This window comes from Pleuronectes platessa, chromosome 3 (genome assembly GCF_947347685.1).
Source record: "Pleuronectes platessa chromosome 3, fPlePla1.1, whole genome shotgun sequence".
Classification (NCBI taxonomy): domain Eukaryota; kingdom Metazoa; phylum Chordata; class Actinopteri; order Pleuronectiformes; family Pleuronectidae; genus Pleuronectes; species Pleuronectes platessa.
The window spans coordinates 3,376,127-3,404,025 of NC_070628.1; the positions used below are offsets into that span (position 1 = coordinate 3,376,127).

General features: G+C 41.8%; 2 protein-coding genes across 3 annotated transcripts in view; both read right to left on the minus strand.

Annotated features, from left to right (window-relative positions):
- LOC128437409 (B-cell receptor CD22) overlaps nucleotides 1-27,899 on the minus strand; it is a 137,653-nt gene that overhangs the window by 45,849 nt on the left and 63,905 nt on the right. The gene's annotated exons all lie outside the window — the stretch shown is intronic.
- LOC128437414 (B-cell receptor CD22) lies at nucleotides 13,669-15,455 on the minus strand. Its single transcript, XM_053419563.1, has 5 exons — nucleotides 15,128-15,455; nucleotides 14,932-15,013; nucleotides 14,392-14,452; nucleotides 13,859-14,046; nucleotides 13,669-13,770 (listed from the first exon to the last, which is right to left on the minus strand). The coding sequence occupies exons 1-5, from the start codon at nucleotides 15,408-15,410 to the stop codon at nucleotides 13,707-13,709; spliced, it is 678 nt and encodes a 225-aa protein (XP_053275538.1). The 5' UTR covers nucleotides 15,411-15,455; the 3' UTR covers nucleotides 13,669-13,706.

The following is a 27,899-nucleotide window of genomic DNA, read 5'->3' on the forward strand; positions in this document are numbered from 1 at the left end:
TGCTGAACTCCTTCCCAGCTCATTCTCAGCTGTGCAGTAATACTCTCCAGAATCTGACGACCGGATGGAGCTGAAGACAAATTGTGTCTCTTCACTTAGAGGTTGAACTTGTTTATCTCCTCTTCTCTTGTACCAGGTGTAGTGAGCTGCTGGGTTAGCATCACTGCTGCAGGTCAGAGTCACTGAGCTGCCCTCCATGATCTCACCAGAGGGACTCACTGACACAGAAGGAAGCTTTGGAGCATTTGAAGGATAGTCTATATTAACACACAGGATGAGAATACAATCAAAACACTGTATGTATTATTTGTTAAAAGTTTTAATTTAAATTATTTCCACATTACTGTAGCTTCATGAGGAGGAGTAAACTCACACACTGTAGGAGAAGGGAAACTCTCCTGTCCTTCTATAGCACAGTGATAGCTGTCTTCAGCATTAAAGTGTCGGAGGTGAAAGTATTTTTTTCGTCCAACAGGTTTATTGTTATTGTACCAAACGTAGGAAAGATGATCAGGGAGCTGACACCTGCTGTGACAGGTCAGCTCTGTCCAGGTAGAAGATGGATTGGCTGTTGATCTCCTCACATGTACCTGGAGCTGAGGGTCTGTGAACAAACATGTGATTTTATTTTAACAAACTCACTAACATTTCAAACTGACTCTTATGTAAATGTTACCTGTGACATTCAGAGTGACTCCAGTTGAACCAGTTAAACTCCCATTCGGTTGGTTTGTTGTGAACCTGAACTTGTACACAGCTGAGTCGCTCTCTGTCAGGTTAGAGATTTTCAGAGTGCACGTGTTGTTTCCACAGAGATTCTCCACACGACCTGAATACTCTGAATCATTCTTTAGATCAACGTGAATCCCATTACTCTCTTTAATGAACCAGAACTTTTCCTGAACTGTCGTATCAAGTTGATTCAACCTGGATGGGTATGTGTAGGTACAGTTAATGTCCACTGTTGATCCTCTGAAGGCACAGATCTCAGTAGAAGTGTAACTCACATCCCAGTCAATCTGACTCCTTACCACTGTAACACAGAGCACATCAGAGAATCAGAAGATAAACTTATACATTTATAAAACTAACTCCATGTATTTTCTCTGGTGAATCACCAGTTAGCAAGTTTTCATTTAAAGATGATGACGATGCCAAGATGAGGAAACTTTCAGTTCACATAAAACACAGAGAAGTTCCCTTTAGACTTCAGTGTGAGGGAGAAACACACTGTTGGAGGTGAGGAACATGAGGGACCTTGTATAAGTTGCTCTTATAATGGAGCAAACTGGTTAATATGGAGGAAATGATCTGTGTCTTTTATGCAGAGTCGATCAAAGATGGACGACACATCTCCACTTCCTCCCACTCTCCAGAAATGAAGCCAAAATATCCTGGATACCAACGCTGCCATCTTTCACATTTGGAACCACAGTCTGCACAGTAGTGATCTGGAGATGGAGCCACAGTATCAAGGTCCCGCCCATACATGAGCTCGACCAATCCTGAGTCAGCCTCTGCTGTCAATCATGAAGTTTAATCTAATTTTCATTTCATGAAATAACAAATTAAAACCAAACTTATGAGAAACTTGAACAATAAGGTGTGATAAGAACGACCTGAAATGACAGAAACCATCTTTAGAAAATGTATTTGAGACAGGAAATATGTTCTATATTGCAGCCAGCCACCAGGGGGCGATCACAATGCTTTGGCTTCACTTCTGGGGAGCAGTCATGTCTTCAATCTTTATTTACACAAGCAGAATACTAGTACTAGTACTACACAAATTTGTCAGTACTGACAGTAGTATCCAAAGAGTTCAATGTGCGCATGCAGAAGAACGTATTTAAAGACACATCAAGTTATGGTACAATGAATTATCTCAAATACTCCAGCAGATGGTGCTGTTAGTGAAATATTGTAGATTAAACTCACACATTGAGGGAGAGCGGAAATCCTCGAGTCCTTTAACAGCACAGGAAACTCTGTCTGTATACTGAAAATGACCTGAATAAGATGCTCCTTCAATCTTCTCCTTCTGTTGATTCTTGTACCAGACGTAGTTCAGATGATCAGGAAGACGACAACTGCTCTGACACCTGAGCTCTGCCTTGATAGAATAGTCACCCTTCACTGATCTGCTCACCTGCACATGCAAATCTGTGTGTGAGAATAAGGAATTCATTTTAGTCCAAACTGACAACACACACATGCATATAAAAGTGCACAGACACACTCAAGTGAACCAAACAAGATGTAGGAAATAAATGAATGAATGTTCAGATGTAAATGTTACCAGTGACAGACAGAGTGACTCCAGCTGAACCAGTTAAACTCCCAGTAGGTTGGTTTGTTGTGAACCTGAACTTGTACACAGCTGAGTCGCTCTCTCTCAGGTTAGAGATTCTCAGAGTGCACTTGTTGTTTTCACAGAGATTCTCCACACGACCTGAATACTCTGGATCAGTCCTTAGATCAACGTGAATCCCATTACTCTCTTTAATGAACCAGAACGTTTCCTGAACTGTATGTAACCCACTTGACAGGTAAGTACACACTAGGTTCGCAGGGCAAAGTAATAAGAAGAGATTGGACACCGCAATGAGTAAAAGGAACACACAGGTAGATTTAAGCAAAACACTGTATTAACATATATAGAAAATAAACAGTTTACATACACTGCCGACAGTTACTTTTGTTCTTATTTGAAATGTCTTTTTTTACCGGGTGCACCCTAAATAAAATAAAATGTTTTACCCAAAAGAAATAGTTCAATTCGAAAGTTCTTGGAAGTCCTTCCCCACAACCCTACCACTCTGGCAGGACAGAGAATGAAGAATGGAAAGGTTCCTCCTCAATCCAAAATGCTCACGCGGGTAGCTCGCCATCCCCCTCGTCAGGGAGAGAATCACTCCAAATCCACGGTCCAGGATCTCAGGGTATCCAAAAAACCCAGCCTGTATAATATAACAGACTGATATAAATCTATTCAACCTTTCTTAACTGTACAGTTTAATTTTATCAATATCAATGTATAATGCAACTTTTCACTGTTAACTTGTTAAAAGATAACTGCTGCATCGCAATATTAACACATGAAATGTCCACTTCACTGTTTTGTAGTGAGAAAACCATTAATATAAGACCACTCACAGTTCACCATTAAATGCTCAGATTACTGATACCTCGTACCTATACACACCACAGCACAGTAATATACAGAATATATAGCTTCATAACCCATGAAACTCAGCTAAATGATGTCTTTCTCTGTTCATACAATGTAAATAACATGCACGCATACTCATTTTACACACATATTCCCGTTTTCCTTTACTATCATTAGAAAAATACCACAACACTGTGACTTTATGTTCCCACTCGGTAGCTAACCCACCACGAGGCTAAGCTAATTCACAGAGCTATTTGCTAATACAGATAGTACTCACCGGGACAATAAAATAATAAAACAAACACAAGATGTTCCCAGGGTCGCTTCAGTGGTTCACCGGACTTTTCTCTGTTTACACAGTTCCTCCTTTTAACAATATAAAGTGTATTTTTTAAAGTTTCATCACTCCAAAACCTCTGTGTCTCAATTATCGTCCTGCTGCTCTCTGTGTATTTTTCACACACTACCGCAGCGTCTCTAACGTGAAGGAGGCGGGACATGCGTTGCCTTAACCAATAGCAACTCAGCTAAACTGAAATGAACCAATGAAATCAATTTGAAAAGTTTTTCTTCACAGGACCATCTACTGAATCAAAAAGACCTCTGAGATCAAATGAAATGATCAATGAAATGAAGAATAAAATAAAGAATGTAGTTATGAATTAAATAATAAATGTATAAATTAAATAAAAATAATTCTCAATGAAAGAACATATTTCTAACATATTTCTCATATTTGTAACACTTTCTTCCAACATATTTAGTAACAGTTGGGTTTCTTTTTCCAACAGGTTACACACTCCCCCCTTAAATGTATGCACGTCCCGTTGCATGCACAAAGGGCTGCTGGGTAACTACTGATTCTGCCACTTCCAAAGGAATGTTTGTTAACCAATCTCTACTGGCATTGTTATTAAGAGAATTGGTGAAGGCGGTACTCAATCCTTGAAACAAGGAAGTAACAACAGAAACTAGGGGATTCCCCAACTCAGGGTAATGGAACCTACGTGATGGCTCACGTTGTCTGAGTGATCTTCTGACAGGAATGTCTGCTTCTGTTTGTTCCTCTGTCTCTTCTTGAGTTGGTATCTCTGCCTCTGTATGATCTTTAGCTTCCGGTTCCATAAGACTTCCTTCCACAGGTTCTGAACTAGTATCAGGTAGGTCTCCAGGTAAGTTATGAGTTTCCTTTTCTGGTACATTTTGATTTTCCATCCCAGGTAAGTTTGCTTTTTCCTTCTCAGATGGATTTTCTGTTTCCTTTTCAGGTGAGTTTTCTATTTCCGTTTCAGGTGAGTTTTCTGTTTCCTTTTCAGGTAAGTTTTCTGTTTCCTTTTCAGGTGAGTTTCCTATTTCCTTTTCAGGTGAGTTTTCTATTTCCTTTTCAGACTGAAGGACAGCACTTGGCCTTACAGCTCCTGGATCTGAATCCGCATTGACCTGATATGGGTGAGGTGTTACAGGGCTTTGACTATGATTACCCAGGGCGGGTGATGGATTGTGTCTTGGTATATCATACACTTTGACAAACCTCCTGTCTTTGACATCTGGTAAGGCAGCAGTTGCATTCCAGCTTTCACACTTGTCATCATCGTCTGAAGCAAAGGGTTCTTCATCTTGTTGGATGGCACTTTGCTGCCTTGTTCGAGGTCTCTTTGGACTGCTTTTCATCTTTTGTTCCTCTCTCTCAGTTTCAGGAAGAAATCCACATGGAAGTAAAAGGTCTCTGTGTAGCGTCCGTAGGGGACCTTCCTCCTTTTCTGGTTTCACAGAGTAGACAGGTAAGTCTCCCATCTGCTTGGTAACCACATAGATCATTGGCTCCCAACGATCGGCCAGTTTATGTTTGTTCCGGAGGCGGAGGTTACGGACCAGGACTCTATCCCCGACAGCCAGTGTAGATTCTCTGACAACTTTATCGAATCGCCTCTTGTTTTCCCCTCAACCTTGCGAGAGTTTTCGATGGCAACCTGATAACTTTCTTCCAGGTGAGATTTCAGGTTCCTTACATACTGAGAATGTGAACTGGACTCTTTTCCCTTGACTGGCAATCCAAAGGCTAAGTCTATGGGTAACCGGGGTTGTCTCCCAAACATTAACTCATATGGGGAGAACCCGGTCACATCATTTCGGGTGCAATTGTAAGCATGAGTGAGAGGTTTGACATGGTCTCGCCACTGTATCTTCTCTTTGTCTTTCAGAGTGCCTAGCATGCTGAGGAGTGTTCGGTTATACCGTTCAACAGGGTTTCCCCTGGGATGGTAAGGGCTTGTCCTCACCTTACGAATACCTGCCAATGCACATAGCTCCTTGATGGTATGAGACTCAAAGTCCCTACCCTGGTCGCTGTGAAGGCGTTCAGGAAAACCATAATGGCCCAAGAAGTGTTCCCATAAGGTTTTAGCGACGGTACTAGCTTTCTGATCTCTGGTAGGGATGGCTACGGCATATTTAGTGAAATGATCCGTAATAACGAGGATGTCCTTAGTGTTGTGGCTGTCTGGCTCTAGTGAAAGGAAATCCATACAGACCAACTCCATTGGTCTAGTTGTTTTGATGTTCACGAGTGGGGCAGCCTTGTCCGGTTGGGTCTTCCTTCGAACACATCGCTCACATGTTTTCACTTTTCTCTCTACATCAGCAGCCATCTTTGGCCAGTAGAATCGTGATCTGGTGAGTTCAAGGGTACGTTCAATCCCTAAATGTCCCATGTCATCATGGAGATTCCTGAGTACAATAGGCCGTAGGACATCTGGGAGTACCAGCTGAAATAGGGTTTGTCCCTCACACTCCCGTGTCCTGTACAAAAGGCCTGACTTCAGTTGAAGCCGTTTCCACTCTCTCAGGATCAACCGTTCTTCAGGAGAATCTGCCGTGTGATCTGCAGGTAAGTTGTCGGATTCCACCAAACTGATAACACTGCTGATGCCAGGGTCTTCTCTTTGCAGTTTCATGAGATCAGACTCACTGTATTTAGGCACTGTTAGGATCCCATCCTGTGACTCATCCTCCTCAAGGACAGCAGGAATTGCATCTGCATGAATGGCAAGTGAGTCAACATAGCCAGGGAAAGGTGAGAGCTCTTGATCTTGCTTCACAGTATGCCTTTGACAAGTAGCTTCGACAATTTCTGGAGTCACCAGTTCAAACTTGTTTATTGATGTCAGTAGCTGAGAAGTGAACTGGTCAATCCTTTGGCTTTCCTCTTGTGATGTGGCATCATTTTCCAGCGCACCATGATGTCTCCTTGACAGACCATCAGCATCCATGTTCTGCTTGCCAGCTCGATACTTGATGTCAAAAGTGAATGTTGAGAGCGCAGCTAACCAACGGTAGCTCGCAGCATCAAGCTTGGCTGTGGTAAGTAGGTATGTCAAGGGATTGTTATCTGTGATAACAGTGAAAGAGTTTCCATACAGATAGTCATGAAACTTCTCTGTGATGGCCCATTTAAGGGCCAAGAATTCAAGCTTGTGCGCTGGATATCTTGCTTCACTGCAGGAGAGTCCTCTACTGGCATAAGCAATTACACGCAGTTTCCCGTTTTGCTCTTGATATAGAGCAGCTCCTAATCTTGTCGTGCTGGCATCAGTGTGGAGCACGTAAGGAAGTTTAGGATCTGCGTAACCAAGGACTGGAGATGATGTCAGTTTGTGTATGATCGCCTCAAAGGCTTGTTGACACTCAGTGCCCCAGCGTTCACCAAAAGGCTCTTTTGGGTTGAGGTATTTCCCATCACTGAGGCCTATATTGACTCCTTTCCGCCGTGGTGGGTAGCCAGCAGTGAGTTTGGTCAAGGGCCTGACTATCCTTGAATAATCCTTCACAAATCTCCGGTAGTAACCGGAAAATCCGAGGAAGGATTGGAGTTCCTTTAAGTTCTGTGGTCCCGGCCAGGTTTTCAAGGCTTGAACCTTTTCAGGGTCGGTCTTCACTCCATCGCTGGACACAATATGCCCCAAATAACGCACTGAAGTCTGAAAGAACTTACATTTATCAGGTGAAAGCCTCAAGCCATATTCCCTGAGACGGTTGAGCACGTGGGTGAGCCTAGACTCATGCTCCTCCAGAGTGTCCGAAAACACTATTAGGTCATCAAGGAAGACCAGGACCTCCCTCAGATGAATGTCACTCATGCACTTTTCCATGAGCCGTTGAAATGTGCTCGGTGCATTGGTGACTCCCTGAGGCATCCGGTTGAATTCCCAGAATCCAAAGGGGCACACAAAGGCAGTTTTTGGCTTGTCACTTTCATTCATCTCAATTTGGTAGTACCCAGACTTCAAGTCCATCACTGAAAACCACTTGGATCCAGCGAGAGCAGAAAATGACTCCTCCAAGTTTGGTAAGGCATAAGAGTCTTTTATCGTTTGCAAGTTTAACTTTCTATAGTCCACACATAGGCGTACATCGCCATTCTTCTTTCTCACCACCACAATTGGCGATGAAAATGGGGACTCTGATTCTCGGATTACGCCTGCATCAAGAAGGGTTTTGAGGTGCTTTTTGACTGCTTCATAATCACGAGGGTGAATTGGACGGGGTCTCTGTTTGATGGGTGTCTCGTCTTTCAACTTGATGTGGTGTTGGATTTTCGTCGCATGACCAAAATCGAGGTCATGCTGGGCAAACACATCAGAGAAGGTGTTGAGCTTCAGAGTGACTCTTTCCTTCCACTTCTCAGGTAGAGAGGGCCCAAAGTCAAAGCTTTTTCCAGGACACGTCTCCGTTTGATGAGTGGAGCAGTCAACAACATGCTTCTGACCATCCCCATCAATTAGGTGATTCTCCACTACAGCATCTGCAACAGTCAGGTCTGCAATGACACAGTTGGTAGGTAGAATGATGTCATGTTCAGTTTCATTTCTAAGGAGAACAGGCAATTTGTTGGAGCCATGCTCTGGCAAGGAAATGAGACAACAGTCTACAAACACGCCACCTGGCAGAGTTGATCTTGATGGTTGTTCAATCAGAGCACATTTCTCTGTGTTGACTAGGTTGACACACATATAGCCTTCAAGCAGCACTCTTTGTTTTGCTGGGAGAACTGCTTGTTCCCTTCCTCTGAGCTTCACAAAGCCGAGTTCTCCGCTTGTTGCTTGTTTTCTCCTCAGTTGTAGTGTGCGAAGGACCTGTCTGTAGCCATAGCAGGATGAATTATGGGAAAGTGAAAACTCATCACAACACTGATCATAGAGGGGATCTAAAGTGTTGGTGCCGATCAACAATGGGACACCACTGTTTGACCGGAGGTCAGGAACGATTAAAGCCAAGGTTGAAATTTCAGGCTCTGACTCAAGAAGGGCTCTAGGGAACTTGAGGTCAACCTCTATATAACCCAGGTAAGGAACAGGTTGGCCGTTTGCTCCCTCTACTTCAAGGATGTTGCTGATGGGCTTGATAGGATGATCAGATAGATGGGTCTGATAAAAGGACTGGGCCACCGTGGTGACCTGTGACCCTGTGTCTAGTAAACAACTACAGTCCACCCCATCCACATTTACATTGGCTGTACACTTGCTGCCTACAAGACGTTTTGGCAATTCCCTTTGTCGTTTGACTCTGTGGCTGTGAGTCATGGGTTTTTGTTCGCCTGTAGATGGGGGATATAGTGGTTTCTTGGCTTCCATTTTCCCCTCAACAGAAGCCTGTTCTAGTTTGACTGGCGAGTGGTGAGTGAACCATTCTGAGCTTCCCATGCACGCTGCTTCTCCCGGAGCTCTGCTCTCTTGGCCTGCACAAGGGTGGGATTGGGTATGTTATCACATGTAGATGCAATGTGCCCATCTTCACCACATTTGAAGCAATACCATGGCTTCGGTTTCACTGTCACAGTCATTTGCTGGAGTTGTCCTTCCGGCTGGGTATTTTTTGTCTTCTGTTTCTGTCTTACACTTACTGTTGTTTTCTTTTTCACAGGTTTCTCTGAACTACATGCACTGAGTTTTGCCACCTGAACCTGAAGTTCAGCAATCTGTTTCTGTATGTCTTTGGTCATGTTTAAGAAGGCATCCTCTGTATTCTGTGGCATGACAATATCCTCGTCGTAGGACATGTGTGCAGCGTGCATGTTTGACATGACTTTTGGCTTTGTGAACCCAAGGTGCTGCTTCATTCTGCTGGTTTTGTTAGCCTGTTTGTCCTCCTCAGTTCGCAGTAAGAGCAGGAGCTCTGCAAAAGATGGTGGCTTACTCCTGAGCTGTTCAAGCTGAAGACTGGTGATCAGAATACTATTCCAACATCCACGACAGAATTGCTTGAGACGTTGTTTGTCAGAGTCGCCGGCAGCGATTCCTCCTTTATTTACCACATATCTCAATGCTGTATGAAGTCGCTGCAGGTAATCAGACGCTTTCTCCCCAGCATTTTGATTGATGTTCAAGAATCGTGCAAAAAGCTCATCCCCATCTTCGACAGTGGCATAAGCAGAATCAAGTAAGTTCAGGTACTCTTTTGGTGAAGCTTGAGGCCCTAATGACTTGACTATGTTTGCAGCAGGGGCCGAAAGACTTTCAACAATTTTCCTCACCATTTGGGAGTCAGGGATAGATGGGTCATGCAAGCAGAACTCCACACTGTTGCGCCACGTGTCATAGTCGACTTCAAAGTTTGGCTGAGGATGTCGCCCAGAAAACTGTTTCAGTTTACAAGGAAATTGAATGTGAGATGAAACTTCACTGCTCTTGACAATGTGCTCAACCACAACACGCTGTACTTCTGGTGTGCTGAGTTGATCTGAAGGCAAGTGGAAAGTGCTGGTTCTTTCTCCTCTTGGAGAGAGAAAATCTCTGACCTCGATGCCAGTCTGGGGTTTGTAAGAGTCCTGACTCACTTCATTGGGGACACTGACAAAGCTAGGGCCTGCAGCTTGGATATCACTTTGTGTAAGGGGTGGCTCAATTTCCACAGGCTCTTCACTGACCTCAAGTGGGGTTTGAGTTCTAATGGATTTACTGATCCTAGCCAGCTCCTCACGAAGGATGTCTACAAACTCCCTGCCGCTCAACTTAGCTAAGTCTTTCAACCCAGAAAGGTAAGTATTTGTTGCACTGGTGCCTGCATCACTTGTGTAAACGCTGGCAAGACTCTGAACATGGTGGATAACTTCAGGATTGGCAGTGCATGGTCTTCGGTAAGGTAAGATGTTGGCTTCAAGGTCTTTCACAGCGGTGCCATGTTCAAACTCTGCAATTGCCTGGGTCTCAGAGTCTGCGCTAGGTACTCTGATTATCCTAGCGATAGATCCATATTGCTTGAGTAAATCAAAGATTTCATTGTCAACCTCAGTGTTGGTTAACCCACTAACTAAAACAGCATTTGGGATTTTCACACTCTCTGTCAAAATAATATCCATGTTTAACCAAGGTAAAACTGAAATGTCAATAAACTTGAAAATGATATGGGTTAATACAACCAAAATACCTCAAATGTTGAATTCTCTTCCAAATACACTCGGTCACAGTCCAGTTACTCAAAAGATGTCCATTTAATTTGATTATGAATGTGAATTCATAAATTGCTCCTGGCTAGCTCGCCAAGTTTTACTGTGTAACCCACTTGACAGGTAAGTACACACTAGGTTCGCAGGGCAAAGTAATAAGAAGAGATTGGACACCGCAATGAGTAAAAGGAACACACAGGTAGATTTAAGCAAAACACTGTATTAACATATATAGAAAATAAACAGTTTACATACACTGCCGACAGTTACTTTTGTTCTTATTTGAAATGTCTTTTTTTACCGGGTGCACCCTAAATAAAATAAAATGTTTTACCCAAAAGAAATAGTTCAATTCGAAAGTTCTTGGAAGTCCTTCCCCACAACCCTACCACTCTGGCAGGACAGAGAATGAAGAATGGAAAGGTTCCTCCTCAATCCAAAATGCTCACGCGGGTAGCTCGCCATCCCCCTCGTCAGGGAGAGAATCACTCCAAATCCACGGTCCAGGATCTCAGGGTATCCAAAAAACCCAGCCTGTATAATATAACAGACTGATATAAATCTATTCAACCTTTCTTAACTGTACAGTTTAATTTTATCAATATCAATGTATAATGCAACTTTTCACTGTTAACTTGTTAAAAGATAACTGCTGCATCGCAATATTAACACATGAAATGTCCACTTCACTGTTTTGTAGTGAGAAAACCATTAATATAAGACCACTCACAGTTCACCATTAAATGCTCAGATTACTGATACCTCGTACCTATACACACCACAGCACAGTAATATACAGAATATATAGCTTCATAACCCATGAAACTCAGCTAAATGATGTCTTTCTCTGTTCATACAATGTAAATAACATGCACGCATACTCATTTTACACACATATTCCCGTTTTCCTTTACTATCATTAGAAAAATACCACAACACTGTGACTTTATGTTCCCACTCGGTAGCTAACCCACCACGAGGCTAAGCTAATTCACAGAGCTATTTGCTAATACAGATAGTACTCAACGGGACAATAAAATAATAAAACAAACACAAGATGTTCCCAGGGTCGCTTCAGTGGTTCACCGGACTTTTCTCTGTTTACACAGTTCCTCCTTTTAACAATATAAAGTGTATTTTTTAAAGTTTCATCACTCCAAAACCTCTGTGTCTCAATTATCGTCCTGCTGCTCTCTGTGTATTTTTCACACACTACCGCAGCGTCTCTAACGTGAAGGAGGCGGGACATGCGTTGCCTTAACCAATAGCAACTCAGCTAAACTGAAATGAACCAATGAAATCAATTTGAAAAGTTTTTCTTCACAGGACCATCTACTGAATCAAAAAGACCTCTGAGATCAAATGAAATGATCAATGAAATGAAGAATAAAATAAAGAATGTAGTTATGAATTAAATAATAAATGTATAAATTAAATAAAAATAATTCTCAATGAAAGAACATATTTCTAACATATTTCTCATATTTGTAACACTTTCTTCCAACATATTTAGTAACAGTTGGGTTTCTTTTTCCAACAGGTTACATGTAGTATCATGGTTATTAACTGTGGATGGGTATGTGTAGGTACAGTTAATGTCCACTGTTGATCCTCTGAAGGCACAGATCTCAGTAGAAGTGTAACTCACATCCCAGTCATTCTCACACTGTACCACTGTAACACAGAGAATCAGATTCATAACCACACCAAAGAACACTTAGTTTACTTTTTACTTTCTGTAGAAAAGAAACACATTTCCATGAGCAGCATTCCATAGCATTTCAACTAATGACTCCACACACTGATGACAAGTCCTCATCGAGAGGAGAGGAACTCAGTCATGCTGAGAATAATAATAATAATGATATTAATAATAATAATAATAATATGTTTCAGACTCTTTAATATTTTGAGTTTAAGACGATATATATTTCCAAACAAAGATACAAAATAACACTGATGATAATTCCTTCATATATTTTCTTTCTGCATCACTTTACAGGTGGTGATCTGAAAATGAATGAATGGTTCATTTATATTTTTTCTTTCTTTCTCAAACTCACTTCAGGTGAATCAGAAGTCTGAGTGTAAAATAGAGTGACAACATGAATGTAGAGGTACAGTACCTGTCACAGTGAGAAGAAGGACAACAAATCCACTGGCTGCTGCAGTTACACTCATAGTAGCTGCTGCTCTCGTCTGTGACTTCAAACAATAAAATGTCCACAGATAAATAATGTGCACAAGATGAAACTCAGTCACATCACAGACACGTCTACCTACAACACAGAAGAGTCTGAGAATAAAGAGAGATTCTGTAAGAGAAAGATAAATTTAAACTGTTAAACACACCCAACTTACTTCCTCTTTCCACTTACATGCTTGCTGAGCCCAATGGTGTTAGATTGAGCTGTGGTTTGTACAAACTGTGAATTTCTTCATCTAACAGAGTGTGAGAAACGACTTCAGTTTCTGTTCCCACCAAACCAGAATCCTCCTCAACTGAAGCTGTGAGCAGCGTTGAACAGGCCTTCCTGATTTGTATACAGACATTTTTTAGTTTGGTCCATGTCCCATCCACTGACATGGAAGAGGCTGGGTTTATGACAAATACTGCAGCCAGCCACCAGGGGGGGGGGAATACTTGTGTATTTACATTATCCAAAATATTGTTGTTGAAACCCCCCTCCAGAAAATGATTATTGGTCACTCTCATTGATTGATATAAAATCGTTAAGCTGCTCTAGAACTAATTACAATTTATAATATCTAGAAGTTAATCTTATTGTTATTTGTAACATTTGACAGTAACATACATTACGGTTAGCGTTAGCCTAGCCTGAGGCTAACTCTACACGTGGTTGAGTCTGGAAAAATTCTCAATTGTGGGAGAAGAAGAACAACTTTCTTACCTTTAACTTTCGTGGCTTCTGAAGTGAGAAGTGAGAGAATTTGTAATCTGGGTTAACCAACCCATCAAGAAAGAAAACAACCTTTACAAACACTGCACATGTCTAAATGTTTTATTTCTCCTGGTTCCGTGATAATATAAAAATCCACATATAAACAACAGATTCACGTTGTGTCTCTTCAGTGTTTGGTGACTGTGCTGTACACTGCAGATGAATCATCCTCCTCTTCTTCACGTCTTGTTCTGTGAAGGCAGAATAAACCACTCACACCCACAGTTTTTAACATCAATAAGTGTAGAGATGAAAATGTTCCCGTGTGGAGCTGCTCACCCTGTTGCACTGTCAAATCGAACAGCGCTGTATTCAGCCTCCTCCTCCTCTTCCTCAGTTTCTCTCTGGGGTTGAACTCGACCTATGTTGGCGTAGAGGTCATCTGCCCGGTTCTGGGTGAAGCAGACGCTGGCGTAGTGGACCTCATGGTGCTGCTCTGCTGGTCGTGTGTGTGCCGCAGCTGAAATCTGGTCATACAGTAAAATACGAGCTGGGATCAGGAATCTGTGTCTTACTCTTTAACTCTGTTGGGAACTGATAGTTTCTCTTTGTTGTGGGCCTGATCCTACTCTGCTGATCAAACTGTGATGGCAGCATAACTAGAATCACTCCCTAACTAGATTTACTGCCCTTCAGTTGTGCACCTCCTCCAACCAGTTTAAGCTTTTTGTTAGAGTAAAGGAATATGACCTCCCAAGACCTTCATGGTCTGACCCTTCTCATCAAATCACAATAATGCAGAACTCCACCAGTTAATGAGGCAGCCTTGAAGAGTGGAGATCAAGAGCTTTGAAATGAAACTACTCATTCACCTCCGCTCTGTCTTCTGGTCTCTCACTGCACTCACGCTGTTGTGTGAAGGACTTGTTTCTTCTAGATGGGAGGAAAGAAATAAACAGTTGGATGAACTGAGAGAGAGAGACAGAGAGAGAGAGAGAGAGAGAGAGAGAGAGAGAGAGAGAGAGAGACAGAGAGAGAGAGAGATAGAGGGAGAGAGAGGAACTGTTCAGTTTGATAGAGTGAGAGAGAGAGAGAGAGAAAGAGAGGAACTGTTCAGTTTGAGAGAGAAAGAGAGGTGAGCAGAGGAGTCAGGGTGTGTGTGTGTGTGTGTGTGCGTGTGTGTGTGTGTGTGTGTGTGTGTGTGTGTGTTTGTGTGTGTGGGGCTGTGTGTGTACCAGAACTTTGTGTGTGTTTGTGGTAGTTTGTATTCTTGTGATATGCAATAGCTTTCTGTCCTCTAACCATGAGGGGGCTTTTATTTTGAAAATCCAGCCTCTAGTCACACTTGCTGGTGAGGTCTTATCATGAACTGTATGTCTCTATTCAGTAGTGTCACTGTGTGACTGTGTCACCTGATCCACAGGAAGACAGCGAGGAGGATGACCACCAGGAGAAGAGCTGTGGTTGTTCCAGTCACTGCTGATTTCCAAGCACCTGGAGAAATCACACAATGGATGAACAGGGAATGTTGCAGGATGTTTGACTCAGAGCTGAAGTCAATCCACAGCTCCAGAATCTTTAAAGGTGTTAGGACTTCACATGACTCACCTGCTCCAACAGTCAGATGTAAGGTGGTGTTACTACGTCCGTGTGTGTTCTGGGCCTCACACTGATACTTTCCACCATGTTCAGCTGTGATATGAGTGATGGTGAAGATTTGTCCTGATGCTGTTGGTGAGTCCTCGTCCTCCTTGTACCAGGTGTAGTTAGCTGCTGGGTTAGCATCACTGCTGCAGGTCAGAGTCACTGAGCTGCCCTCCATGATCTCACCAGAGGGACTCACTGACACAGAGGGAGGCTTTGGAGCGTCTGAAAAATAATCTATGATCATATGATGGGAATGTCGTCACTATGAGTTTTGAAAATGACGTCATATAGTGTAGCTATGCAACAACAGATGTTTTCACCCCAGTCCGTTTGTTTGTTGGTTGTTGATTTTAAACAAGATTACACAAAAACTACTGAGTCGATTAGCATGAAACTTGGAGGTAGGATGAGGAACGGGTCAGGGAAGAACTCAGTAAAGTTTGGTGTGAATCCAGATAAGGGGGCGGACCCAGTAACCTTCTGTAAGGTTGCGAGACAGTGCTGGGTTTCATGGACATGTGGATGTTTTCTACTCACACTGGACGTCTAAGTGTAGAGACCTGGAGTTGATCCGTCCGTACTGATTCTCAGACTTGCAGGAGTAGACCCCGCTGTCCCCAGAGCTGATGGAGGAGAGATGATAAACGTGTGAGAAACAACTTTAGTGTCTGTTCATTTCAAACTTGTATCATCCACATCACAACATCTCACTGACACAAGAAATACAAATTTAACGTGACTTGAAGTAAAAAACTGAAAAAATCATTTCTGTGTCTCATTAAGATGCATAAAGATTGACGTGAAAAAGACAAAGTAAAGAAGGATTTAAAATTGATCTGAAAAATAAACTGCCAGTAATTCTGTTGGAGCCATTTCATTTGAGAACAAGTTTGACTGTAGCTGACCAGCTGAGACTAAAACCAGCCAGTGACGCCATGTTCAGCAGAACGAGGTCAATGGAACCAGGTGTTGACGAGAGACAAAGACGCTGCAGAGAAACAGATTTTCAACTGCACGCTCCTCAGTTTGTTGATTTTCATTAATTACCGTTTGTTATTTTGCTACTTTGAACTTGGACATAATTTAAATATTAAACGTTAAGCTTCCAGTTGACTTAAACTAGACGTCAGGCCTCCACATATACACACATTTACACAGGAAAGTGTAGACCACACTACAAAAGCAGCGAAAACACATTCTTAAGGCTGCAATATTGTATATTGTATAAGTGCTATAGAGAAAGAGATTGTTCACGTTGTAAAACACTGTCGTGGCTCATTGGGTGACCTGCTGTGACCTCTTCTAGCCAGTAGGGGGAGGTACCCAGTCGTCCTCTCTGGTGAATCTACTCTGTGGAGAGTTTTTTTTACCTGTCTGCATCCTGTCGGCCATTTTGCTTCTCAAGCAACAAGCACACTTCCTGCTTTACTCAGATTCTGTTATATCGTGTGGAAGTGTGAGGTCACCCTGCTGACCTGCTGGAAGGTGCAGGGACTCTTACTATTCAACACTCAGGATTTTGGTGAGAGACGAATTCTCTAGTGCCAGAGAGGACATCCACCGAAGAATCAAGACTCCAGTTCACTGGATGGTGAGCCAACATACAGATGTTTGAGAGAGATTCAGACTTCCATGTTCCTCTTCACGCCACGGTGTGGTAGGACAGACAGTGTTAATTATTGTTATTGATATTCAAGTCCAGGGCTCCTGTTTACCTAGTATCTCTCATCCTGCTCCACATTTACACTCTTTCTAGTGTAACCAAGGGTCACACAAGCATTCATCCACCTCGTCTCTGCAGCGGGACCCGCAAGCAGCTCAACTCACGGGAAGGAGACAATAAATATGTGTTGGAAGTCTCATATGGCGTTTGACTGGCTTTATTATGAAAAGGACGAACGAAAGACAGAACAAATACTGGAAGTGAGATTAAAATATAGTAAGAGTTTCAAAACAATAGCAAATAGGAACAAATGAGCTTCATATTTAATGTAAAAATAAAAATATATGAACAGAATAAAATAAACTTTAAATGATCCCTGAAAGAAAATCTTCCCTGTTGCAAAACTGTACATAACAAAGTTAGAAAAGAGGAAGTTGTGAGTGAACAACAAATGAAATGAACTAGACTTAAAATTTGAATATTGATTTGAATATTGTTCGTATGTAAATTTTAAAATAGAAAAAGTATAATTAAAATCAGTCTCTTAAAGGTGAAGCAAACAAACTTATTGTTACTAAAATTACCAAAGCTAATATTATAATAATGAATCAATCATCCTTATTAAGAATCAGTAATAATATATTATCTTTTTTGTGTAACTTATAAACCTGGATCACAGCAGTACAACATTATTTTGTTAATAGCAACATTCAAGCTTCACACCCTGAGAGACGTCAGAGGAAAATGGCCGTCGTGTGAACATGGTGGATTAAAACACACCTAACTCCTTCTTCTTCACGTGTTTAACAAGTGATGTGAGAAATACCACAAAACACTAAAGTGAAATCAATGGGCCTGATGCAAACTTTGAACAGACACCAGAGGCAACACAGCTCATCTGGTGTCAGCAGTTCACTTTGTGTTAACGTCCCATTCAAGGCGTTCATCACGTGAGTAGCAGCTCACATCCACATGAGACGTGCTCCCTCCAGTCCTCAGAGGAAATGAGTTCAACTCCTGATCGGCTGATGATGGAAACGATGGAAACAATAGTGTAGAAACAGAAAGAAGAGAAAAGGACAGAATCCTCTCTGTGGTTTTAACACTCTTTACTACCGTCTAGTGGCAGGAGTGTCACACTACAACTAACTAATAATGCTTGTTTTTATAATTTTATGAATAGAAAAAAGTTATTTACAAGTTTACAGTTTGTTGACCGTCTGACACACACCACAGATATTTTCATGTTTGAAGCTGCAAGTTATAAAATGTTTGATATTTTTCATTCAGGCTAAATGTGGCGTTTTTAACAACTTCTACAAGTTGCTGATATATTTCAGATAAAAGTCGAGTCACCGAAGTCGTTTGGATTCATCCTCGAGGCAATTTATCCATTAGCTGTCAAGACAAGTCACTTAAAACTGAACATTCACTTCAACAATGATGCTGGAGTCTGTCACCAAAGAAGGATTCATCCTGTGGGGACCATGAACAGTTGAATGAACTTCTATGAAAATCCATCCAGCAGCTGTTGAGATATTTCCATCGGGACTAAGGTGATTTCCAGACGTTGGTCTAAACAGCAGGAGGTGTTTTGACTGTGCTGTACAATGCAGCTGGATCCTCTCCAGTGTCCTGACCTCTGGTTCTGAAAGGAGATAAAACTAATGAATGATCAGGAGGTCATGGAGACGTAGCATTAAAGGAGACATATTGACTTTCAAAGTTCTGCGAAGAGACAGGAGCTAAAACCAAGTGTTTTAGACAGAGGCTGAAAAGAGGAGCTGCAGCAATAGACAGTCTGAGGAAAGTGATGTTTTCTGAACCTTTAACATTTTAAAGTCACAACACTAATTAAAACAATTAAACTGAATATGAGCAGAATATGTCTCCTTTACCAAATACACATTTTTAAATAATACAAGAATATGAAAGTGTAAAAACAAATGACTTCTATAGGATACACACTACCGTTCAAAGGTTTGGGGTCACTTAGAAATGTTCTTATTTTTCAAAGGAAAGCACTGTTTTTTTCAATGAAGATATCATTAAATTAATCAGAAATACACTCTATACATTGTTAATATGGTAAATGGCTATTCTAGGTGGAAACATCTGTTTTTTTAATGAAATATCTACATAGTGTTATGTCCAGTCCCGATTATTAAGTTAAGTTGGCTTGATATTTAAAACTTATTCTTCTTTTCTGTGTTGTTATTGTTTACTCACCTCTCCTCCCGTTTCAGACTCCTCACTCCCTCCCTCGTGTGTGTGTTCCACCTGGGTGATTGTCAGCTCCTCCCCGATTGTTTGCACCTGGTCCTCATCACCCGGTGTATTTAGTCTGTGTGTTCCTGTGTTGCGTTGCCAGTTTGTCTTTGTTTCTCCATGTTCTTAGCGTTCCAGCATTTACTTCTGATAGCTCTCCTGTTACCGATCACTGCCTGCTTAACAAGTTACGTCTCTGCCTTTTCCCTGCCGGATACTCTGCACTTTGATCGACTGCCTGCCCGTGTACCGACCTTGGACCGAAACTATTACAAACTCTGCCGCTGTCTGCTCCCTGTTGGATTCACGTACTCGTGTTTGGACTGCCTTAACGTGTACCGTTATTTAACAGTAAAGTTGGTTAACTGCGCCTTCTTGTGTCTCCGAGTCGTGCTATTGGATCCGCACACCAGACTGCATTCCTTACACATAGGTGTATAGAGGCCCATTTCCAGCACCTATCACTCCAGTGTTCTAATGGTACATTGTGTTCGCTAATCGCCTTCGAAGACTAATGGATGATTAGAAAACCTTTGAGAATTGTGCAATAATGTTAGCACAGCTGAAAACTGTTTAGCTGGTGAGAGAAGCGATAAAGCTGGGCTTACTTTGAGCTAGTTGAGTATCTGGAGCATCACATTTGTGGGTTCCATTATAATCTCAAAATGGCCAGAAAAAGAGAACTTTCATGTGAAACTCCCCAGTCTATTCTTGTTCTTAGAAATGAAGGCTATTCCATGCGAGAAATTGCGAAGAAACTGAAAATTTCCTACAACGGTGTGAACTACTCCCTTCAGAGAACAGCACTAACTGACTCTAAACAGAGTAGAAAGAGAAGTGGGAGGCCGCGGTGCACAACTCAGCAAGAAGACAAGAACATTAGAGTCTCTAGTTTAAGAAATAGACGCCTCACAGGTCCTCAACTGGCAGCTTCTTTAAATGGTACCTGCAAAACCCGTGAACGTCTACAGCGAAGAGATGACTCCGGGATGCTGGCCTTCTAGGCAGAGTGGCAAAGATTTGTACAAGGTAAAAGGGATTTTAAATAAGGAAAGGTATCACTCCATTTTGCAACGCCATGCCATACCCTGTGGACAGCACTTGATTGGAGCCAATCTCCTCCAACAACAGAACAATGACCCAACGCACACCTCCAAATTATGCAATAACTATTTAGGGAAGAAGCAGGCAGCTGGTAGCGCAGTCACCAGATCTCAACCCCTTTGAGCTGTTGTGGGAGCAGCTTGACTGTATGGTAGGCAAGAAGTGCCCATCAAGCAAATCCAACTAGTGGGAGGTGCTTCATGAAGCGTGGGCTGACATTTCTACAGATTACCTCAACAAATTAACAGCTAGAATGCCAAAGGTCTGCAATGCTGTAATTGCTGCAAATGGAGCATTCTTTGACAAAAGCAAAGTTTAAAGAACAAAATTTATATTTAAAATAAAAATCCTTATTTCTAACCTTGTCAATGTCTTGACTATATTTTCTATTAATTTTGCAACTCATTCGATAAATAAAAGTGTAACTTTTCATGGAAAACACGAAATTGTCTGGGTGACCCCAAACTTCTGAACGGTAGTGTGTCTCTGTTTATGAGGTTTTGTGGTGTTAGTGAGGATAATGGTCCTGAATGAAGAGCTGCTCACCTCGGGGCAGATCTGTTAAAGTTGACAGAAGCGTACGCAACCTCCTCCACCTCCTTGTGTTCACTGGGTTCAGCTGATCTGACGCTGGAGTAGACAGGATCCGTCTCACTCTTCATGAAGTGGACACTGGCATATGGACGGTCACAGTATTCCTCAGACTGATTGTGTAGACGCTGCAAACACAAACTTGCTTTTTAATCATGAACATGTGGCAGAATGGACAACGTTAGAGTCCAACTATAGCAGCTATTGATTTATTTAAAGCGCCTCCTTCTACATCAGACGTGTTTCAAGGACAGGAAACATGTGGTTCTACTAAAAACCAAAAGGAGGGGAGGTCTTCAGTATGAATTCCAAACACTAACACTACAAACTTCTCACTTAGTGTGTCTATGAGCCACTTGTGTTTGTGCTTTCACATCGGTTGTGTCCCGATAAGACTACATCTGGGAGCTGGATGTTCACGTACTGCAGCAAAGTTTGGACAAAACGAGTTGTGTAACATTTAATTAGAGGTCGAGCTATCTGTCAGCACTTAAAAAAAAGAAAAGTCAGGCACACAGAAACTTGAAGGAGCGAGAAGGAAGGGGGATAGGCCACACCCCCTTAACTCCCTTCTTTCTCTCAGTCTTATTCCGATCAGCAACGAGTACACAACTCTCCGTCTCGCCGATGCACCGCACTCTACTCACCAACACTCAGCGCCACACAGGGCTATCTCTCCAGCTCGTAACACAATTACCTCAAATTCACGTCAAAGTTCAACATACTCACTAAATACAGATATGAAAGAACACAACTGCTCTGTGGATCAACCTTTAATTATAGAGCTGCATCCACATGCAGCCAACACTGACTTTATTTGTCTAAACGACACAGACTACAAACAGCAGACTCACACACACTGAGTCTAAAGCCTGAAACATGCTTCTGCGTTTTCACGGGCCCGTAAGCGCAAGAGCCCTTCCGGGTCCCTTACGTGCTTATGTATCCCTCCTTACGTGCTGACGGGTGTCTTTTCTAAAATTTACGGCAAAGCTCCGCAAGCTCACTCAGCCCGCAAGGCTGTGATTGGTCTGCTCTACATCCCTTCTGGAGCTGCATTTCCGGTTTCATGCCCCATAATACAGGCAGAAACAACTGGAGATATAGAAGAATGAATATGGACCAAATAGAAGAGCGTTTGGCAGAAGAGATCTGAAAGTATGTCCACTTGTATAACCCGTCACTGACTGGCGTATTTGTCCGCCTGAAAAAGGCTACAAGGAGCCGCAGTAGCTATGTAAATAAACAATCGATGAAGAAGAAAGAAGGCGTCTCTCAGGTCGTCTTCGACAAAAAGCATTACTCCGCCTAGTGTTCTGGCGCGGAATTGCTTTGTAAGACGCGCAACGGTTGGGGAAGCATGAATGACAACGAGTCTTGCGCCACAGCGGCGTGAAAAGACGCAGACGCAGTCGCAGAAGCATGTTTCAGGCTTAAGACAGAACAACGCATAATGAACGTGTTACACAGCCACACCCAATGGTGATCTGCTCCACATTACAGTGCTCCACACTAAAGATATCTGAACCAATCAATACAATCTTTCACTAACTTCCATAATATCTAAAGCAGCACAAGTTACAAATTCACAAACAAATTTTGACAGTGAACTAGTTTTTAATCTTCACATGACAGAGAAAAGGTTTTGATGTGAGAAATAGTGTCGTTTGAAAGGATTGAAGCTGAACTGTGTGTCTCACCTGCTCACTGTGGTCAAGTCTGTCCCCAGGATCAGTAGATTGATGAGAGTTTCTCTTTTTTCTGATCAATTGAACCAAATAACAAACAATATACATAATAATGGAGTGGATATAATATAACAGAACAGATTTTCAGGAACTCATAGTATAAGGCTTTGGTGGAACAGATTTGCTCACCTGATCAGTAGGAACACGGAGAGGAGAGTCAGAGTGAGGAAAACTGCAGCAGCTGATCCAATGAGTGCTGATCTCCATGCTGCAGGTAAAACTATGATGAAATAACTTTTACTTTATCATTTCACAAATAACAATACTTAAAGCTGCAGGACAAAACATTTACAAAAACTACTTTTGGTCATGTTTGCTAAACCTGTCTCGATGTTCAGATTCAATGTTTTCTTATGAAGCATTTTGAAGAGTTCTGAGTTCTCAGAGTGGACTGTTTGTGGACGTGTCTCTTAAACTCTATGAGCCACTGCTCCCCCTGCTGGGAGGTGTATGTGTGACGTGTGCACAGGAGCAGGGTTTTGTTTTCACCACAGTCTGTCTGATGAGAGCTGTTTGCTCGTCATGTGAATGTGCACAGTGAAGGAAATATCTTTCAAGTTTACTGAGGATGGTGAAAACTTTATGGATGTTTTTAAAGACGCTGGTTGGATTCCTCTTTGTGCTGCTGATGGTCTGACTGTGAATATTTATGGGACAGAAGTCAAACGATCCATATCTGCACATTTACAATGTAAAGTGTAATGTAAAATGATTAGCAATAATATTGTTGACCTAGTTTTTGTGTCAGGTGCTTCATGATTCTCAGCTAACAACCTCATTAGTGAGTTGGCCAGGTGATGCTGTTGGTCAGTCAGTATTGTTCATTTGCAATATGATGGACTTGACATACAGTTGTGACACATCTGGAATTCCTGAATATTGATGGTTTAAGGTTCTGGTGCAATGGAAATGGGGGAGGGGGGGTGGGGGGGGGGTAGACTGTAGACTGTAAAAGTCAGAGTGCGAAAATCACCTGCTCCAACAGTCAGATGTAAGGTGGTGTTAGTACGTCCGTGTGTGTTCTGGGCCTCACACTGATACTTTCCACCATGTTCAGCTGTGATATTAGTGATGGTGAAGATTTGTCCTGATGCTGTTGGTGAGTCCTCGTCCTCCTTGTACCAGGTGTAGTGAGCTGCTGGGTTAGCATCACTGCTGCAGGTCAGAGTCACTGAGCTGCCCTCCATGATCTCACCAGAGGGACTCACTGACACAGAGGGAGGCTTTGGAGCATCTGGTGTAAAACATGCAAGATCATGAAATCAACTCAGAAATATTCATTAACCAAAGTGAAGAACTTTTTAATCTCCGGTTTTGATAAGTGCTTCTTAAATATATGTAGCCCTGTATAAAACCATTACGATACATTGCATAAAATTAATCTCAAAATAGCATAACAAATGTTGTATTAAAAGAGAAAGTTCATGATAATTAGATTAGTTCATATTATCAAAAATAGTAGTTAAAATAAGGTTAAATACGGGATAAAATGTAATAAATATAATATGTACAATTAATAAGTTTAGCTATTTCAAGTTAAAAAAGTAAATCAATAAATAGATGTGTGGTTAAAAGGCTCTGTGATTGAGAAGACGAGAGACTTATTGATTTGAATGCTTTTAATGTGAAATCTAACTTTTTCTCAGCATGCTTTGAGCAGGTGAGTTAGAGAGAGAGATATTGTCCGGAGTCCTGAGGAAAAGTGTAGTGCTGTGGGAAACACTTAAGAGGTGTCATCGAGGTCCTGATATTACTCTTCTATGTAACCTGCCAAAGGTAAATATAATGTGTTTGCCTTAAATTGTGAGCTGTAACTTAATGTTGTAGTGGAAAAAGACCGAACTGTAATGTAATTAGCCACCCGCTAGCATAGCATCACGTGTTTGGATGTCATAGCTTTAGCACTGTTGTTGTTTTCAATGCTAAAACGGGCTAACGTTAAGTCAGTAGGATTTAGCGTGATGATATTATGGCTCAACAGAGTTCATGTAATCAAAGAAACTGAGATGGTTGCTGGTGGATGGACTCTGCTGTTTTATTCTAACCCCGGGTTTTCGTTGCTGTGTGCTGCCTGTGTTTGGATTGTGACTGTCATCACCCCTATCTGTGACTGTCATTGCCCTATTGCTCCTCGTTTGGACCTGTGAGTATTGAACTGATGTGACAATGCACGTGCTTTTATTTTATGCTCTTGACTGAGTGAAGTGGCCATAATAGTTTTCAGGCCTCACCGCACCCCAGCATCACTACAGGCCTGCAACTGAGTCTCGAGTTTATCATTTCTGGTCCACATGTGATGTTTGTGAGTTAATTTAAAGTTGATAGGATCTTTTTTGTTTTGATTCAGAGAACTGTGAAAGGTAAAGATTTGATATAACCTTGTCAGTGAATTAAAGGGTAAATTGAGAATCCGTTGGATCGAATTAAACAATTTAAAGAGACCCTGTATTTTATTTTATGCATTTGAGAAAATTCCTCAGTTACATTTCATATAACTGTTTTGCTTTTATTTTATTTAGCAAATATTTACTTCCTGAGAGAGGAGCTCACAACAATTTCATTTATTTCATATTGTAAATAAACACCTGTGAAGGTTTTGACTTTTAAAATACAGTTGTGGTGGTCTTTAATATTAATATTATATTAATATTAATTATTAATTATTCATTTTTTTGTGTTTACGAACTCAGGCCCAGGAGATCTGGGTTACATATAGATGATCATTATTAAACCGGGGCGCCAGCACAGACAGAAGCAGGTACTTAGGGTTTTGTTTTCAGCCTGTTTGTGTGAATGTACAAAATAACTGTACACATGAACCAAACTTACTGAATATTATAGTGAATATTAACTTTTCAGCTGATCGGTCAAAGGTCAGAGGTCAAGATGAGCAAAGATTTGACCCAAAAGACACATTTTCAAAGATATTTCCATAAATAGCAGAGAGACTAAATCATATACTGATCAGAACATTATTCCCCATCATATAATGATAGATGACTTAAAAGTAATGTCACAAAGAAGTTAGAGATTTACATCATGCATCCTTAAAACTGCCTTCTGCTGTATTCCTGCCTCTAATAGGACTATAGAGACGACCTGAAGCTTATATACACTGAAAAATAATCTATGATCATATGATGGGAATGTCGTCACTATGAGTTTAGAAAATGACGTCATATAGTGTAGCTATGCAACAACAGATGTTTTCACCCCAGTCTGTTTGTTTGTTGGTTGTTGATTTTAAACAAGATTACACAAAAACTACTGAGTCGATTAGCATGAAACTTGGAGGTAGGATGAGGAACGGGTCAGAGAAGAACTCAGTAAAGTTTGGTGTGAGTCCAGATAAGGGGGCGGACCCAGTAACCTTCTGTAAGGTTGTGAGACAGTGCTGGGTTTCATGGACATGTGGATGTTTTCTACTCACACTGGACGTCTAAGTGTAGAGACGTGGAGTTGATCCGTCCGTACTGATTCTCAGACTTGCAGGAGTAGACCCCGCTGTCCCCAGAGCTGATGGAGGAGAGATGATAAACACCCTCTGGTCCATGAAGCAGAGTTCGGTTCTCCTTGTACCAGGTGTAGTTAGCTGCTGGGTTAGCATCACTGCTGCAGGTCAGAGTCACTGAGCTGCCCTCCATGATCTCACCAGAGGGACTCACTGACACAGAGGGAGGCTTTGGAGCGTCTGGATTTACATGGAATTTAATGGATTTGAAGAATGTTGCAGCCTCTGGAATTTTGAAGATGTGCAAAACCTCTCGGCTTTTGAAAAATATTTACTCACATTTCACATTAATTAAGACTCGTTTAGATGCTGTGTTCTCATTCTCAGCTGTGCAGTAATACTCTCCAGAGTCTGACGACCGGATGGAGCTGAGGACAAATTGTGTCTCTTCACTGAGACGTTGAACTTGTTTATCTCCTCTTCTCTTGTACCAGGTGTATTTAGCTGCTGGGTTAGCATCACTGCTGCAGGTCAGAGTCACTGAGCTGCCCTCCATGATCTCACCAGAGGGACTCACTGACACAGAGGGAGGCTTTGGAGCATCTGAAGGATATTTTATATTAACACACAGGATGAGAATACAATCAAAACACTGTCTGTATTATTTGTTAAAAGTTTAAATTTAAACTATTTCCACATTATTGTAGCTTCATGAGGAGGAGTAAACTCACACACTGTAGGAGAAGGGAAACGCTCCTGTCCTTCTATAGCACAGTGATAGCTGTCTTCAGCATTAAAGTGTCGGAGGTGAAAGTATTTTTTTCGTCCAACAGGTTTATTGTTATTGTACCAAACGTAGGAAAGATGATCAGGGAGCTGACACCTGCTGTGACAGGTCAGCTCTGTCCAGGTAGAAGATGGATTGGCTGTTGATCTCCTCACATGTACCTGGAGCTGAGGATCTGTGAACAAACATGTGATTTTATTTCAACATACACACTAACATTTCAAACTGCCTCTAATGTAAATGTTACCTGTGACAGACAGAGTGACTCCAGCTGAACCAGTTAAACTCCCAGTAGGTTGGTTTGTTGTGAACCTGAACTTGTACACAGCTGAGTCGCTCTCTCTCAGGTTAGAGATTCTCAGAGTGCACTTGTTGTTTCCACAGAGATTCTCCACACGACCTGAATACTCTGGATCAGTCCTTAGATCAACGTGAATCCCATTACTCTCTTTAATGAACCAGAACGTTTCCTGAACTGTAGTTTCAAGGTAATTCAACCTGGATGGGTATGTGTAGGGACAGGTAATGTCCACTGTTGATCCTCTGAAGGCACAGATCTCAGTAGAAGTGTAACTCACACTCCAGTCTATCTGACTCCATACCACTGTAACACAGAGCACATAATAGAATCAGAAAATAAACTTATACATTTAAAAAACTAACTCCATGTATTTTCTCTGGTGAATTACCAGTCGGCAGGTTTTCATTTTAAGATGATGACGATGCCAAGATGAGGAAACTTTCAGTTCACATAAAACACAGTGAAGTTCCCTTTAGACTTCAGAGTGAGGGAGAAACACACTGTTGGAGATGAGGAACATGAGGGACCTTGGATCAGTTGCTCTTATAATGGAGCAAACTGGCCAATATGGAGGAAATGATCTGTGTCTTTGATGCAGAGCCAAAATATCCTGGATACCAACGCTGCCATCTTTCACATTTGGAACCACAGTCTGCACAGTAGTGATCCAGAGATGGAGCCACAGCATCAAGGTCCCGCCCATACATGAGCTCGACCAATCCTGAGTCAGCGTCAGCTGTCAATAATGAAGTTAAATCTCATTTTAATTTCATCAAATAACTAATTAAAACCAAACTTATGAGAAACATGAACAATAGAG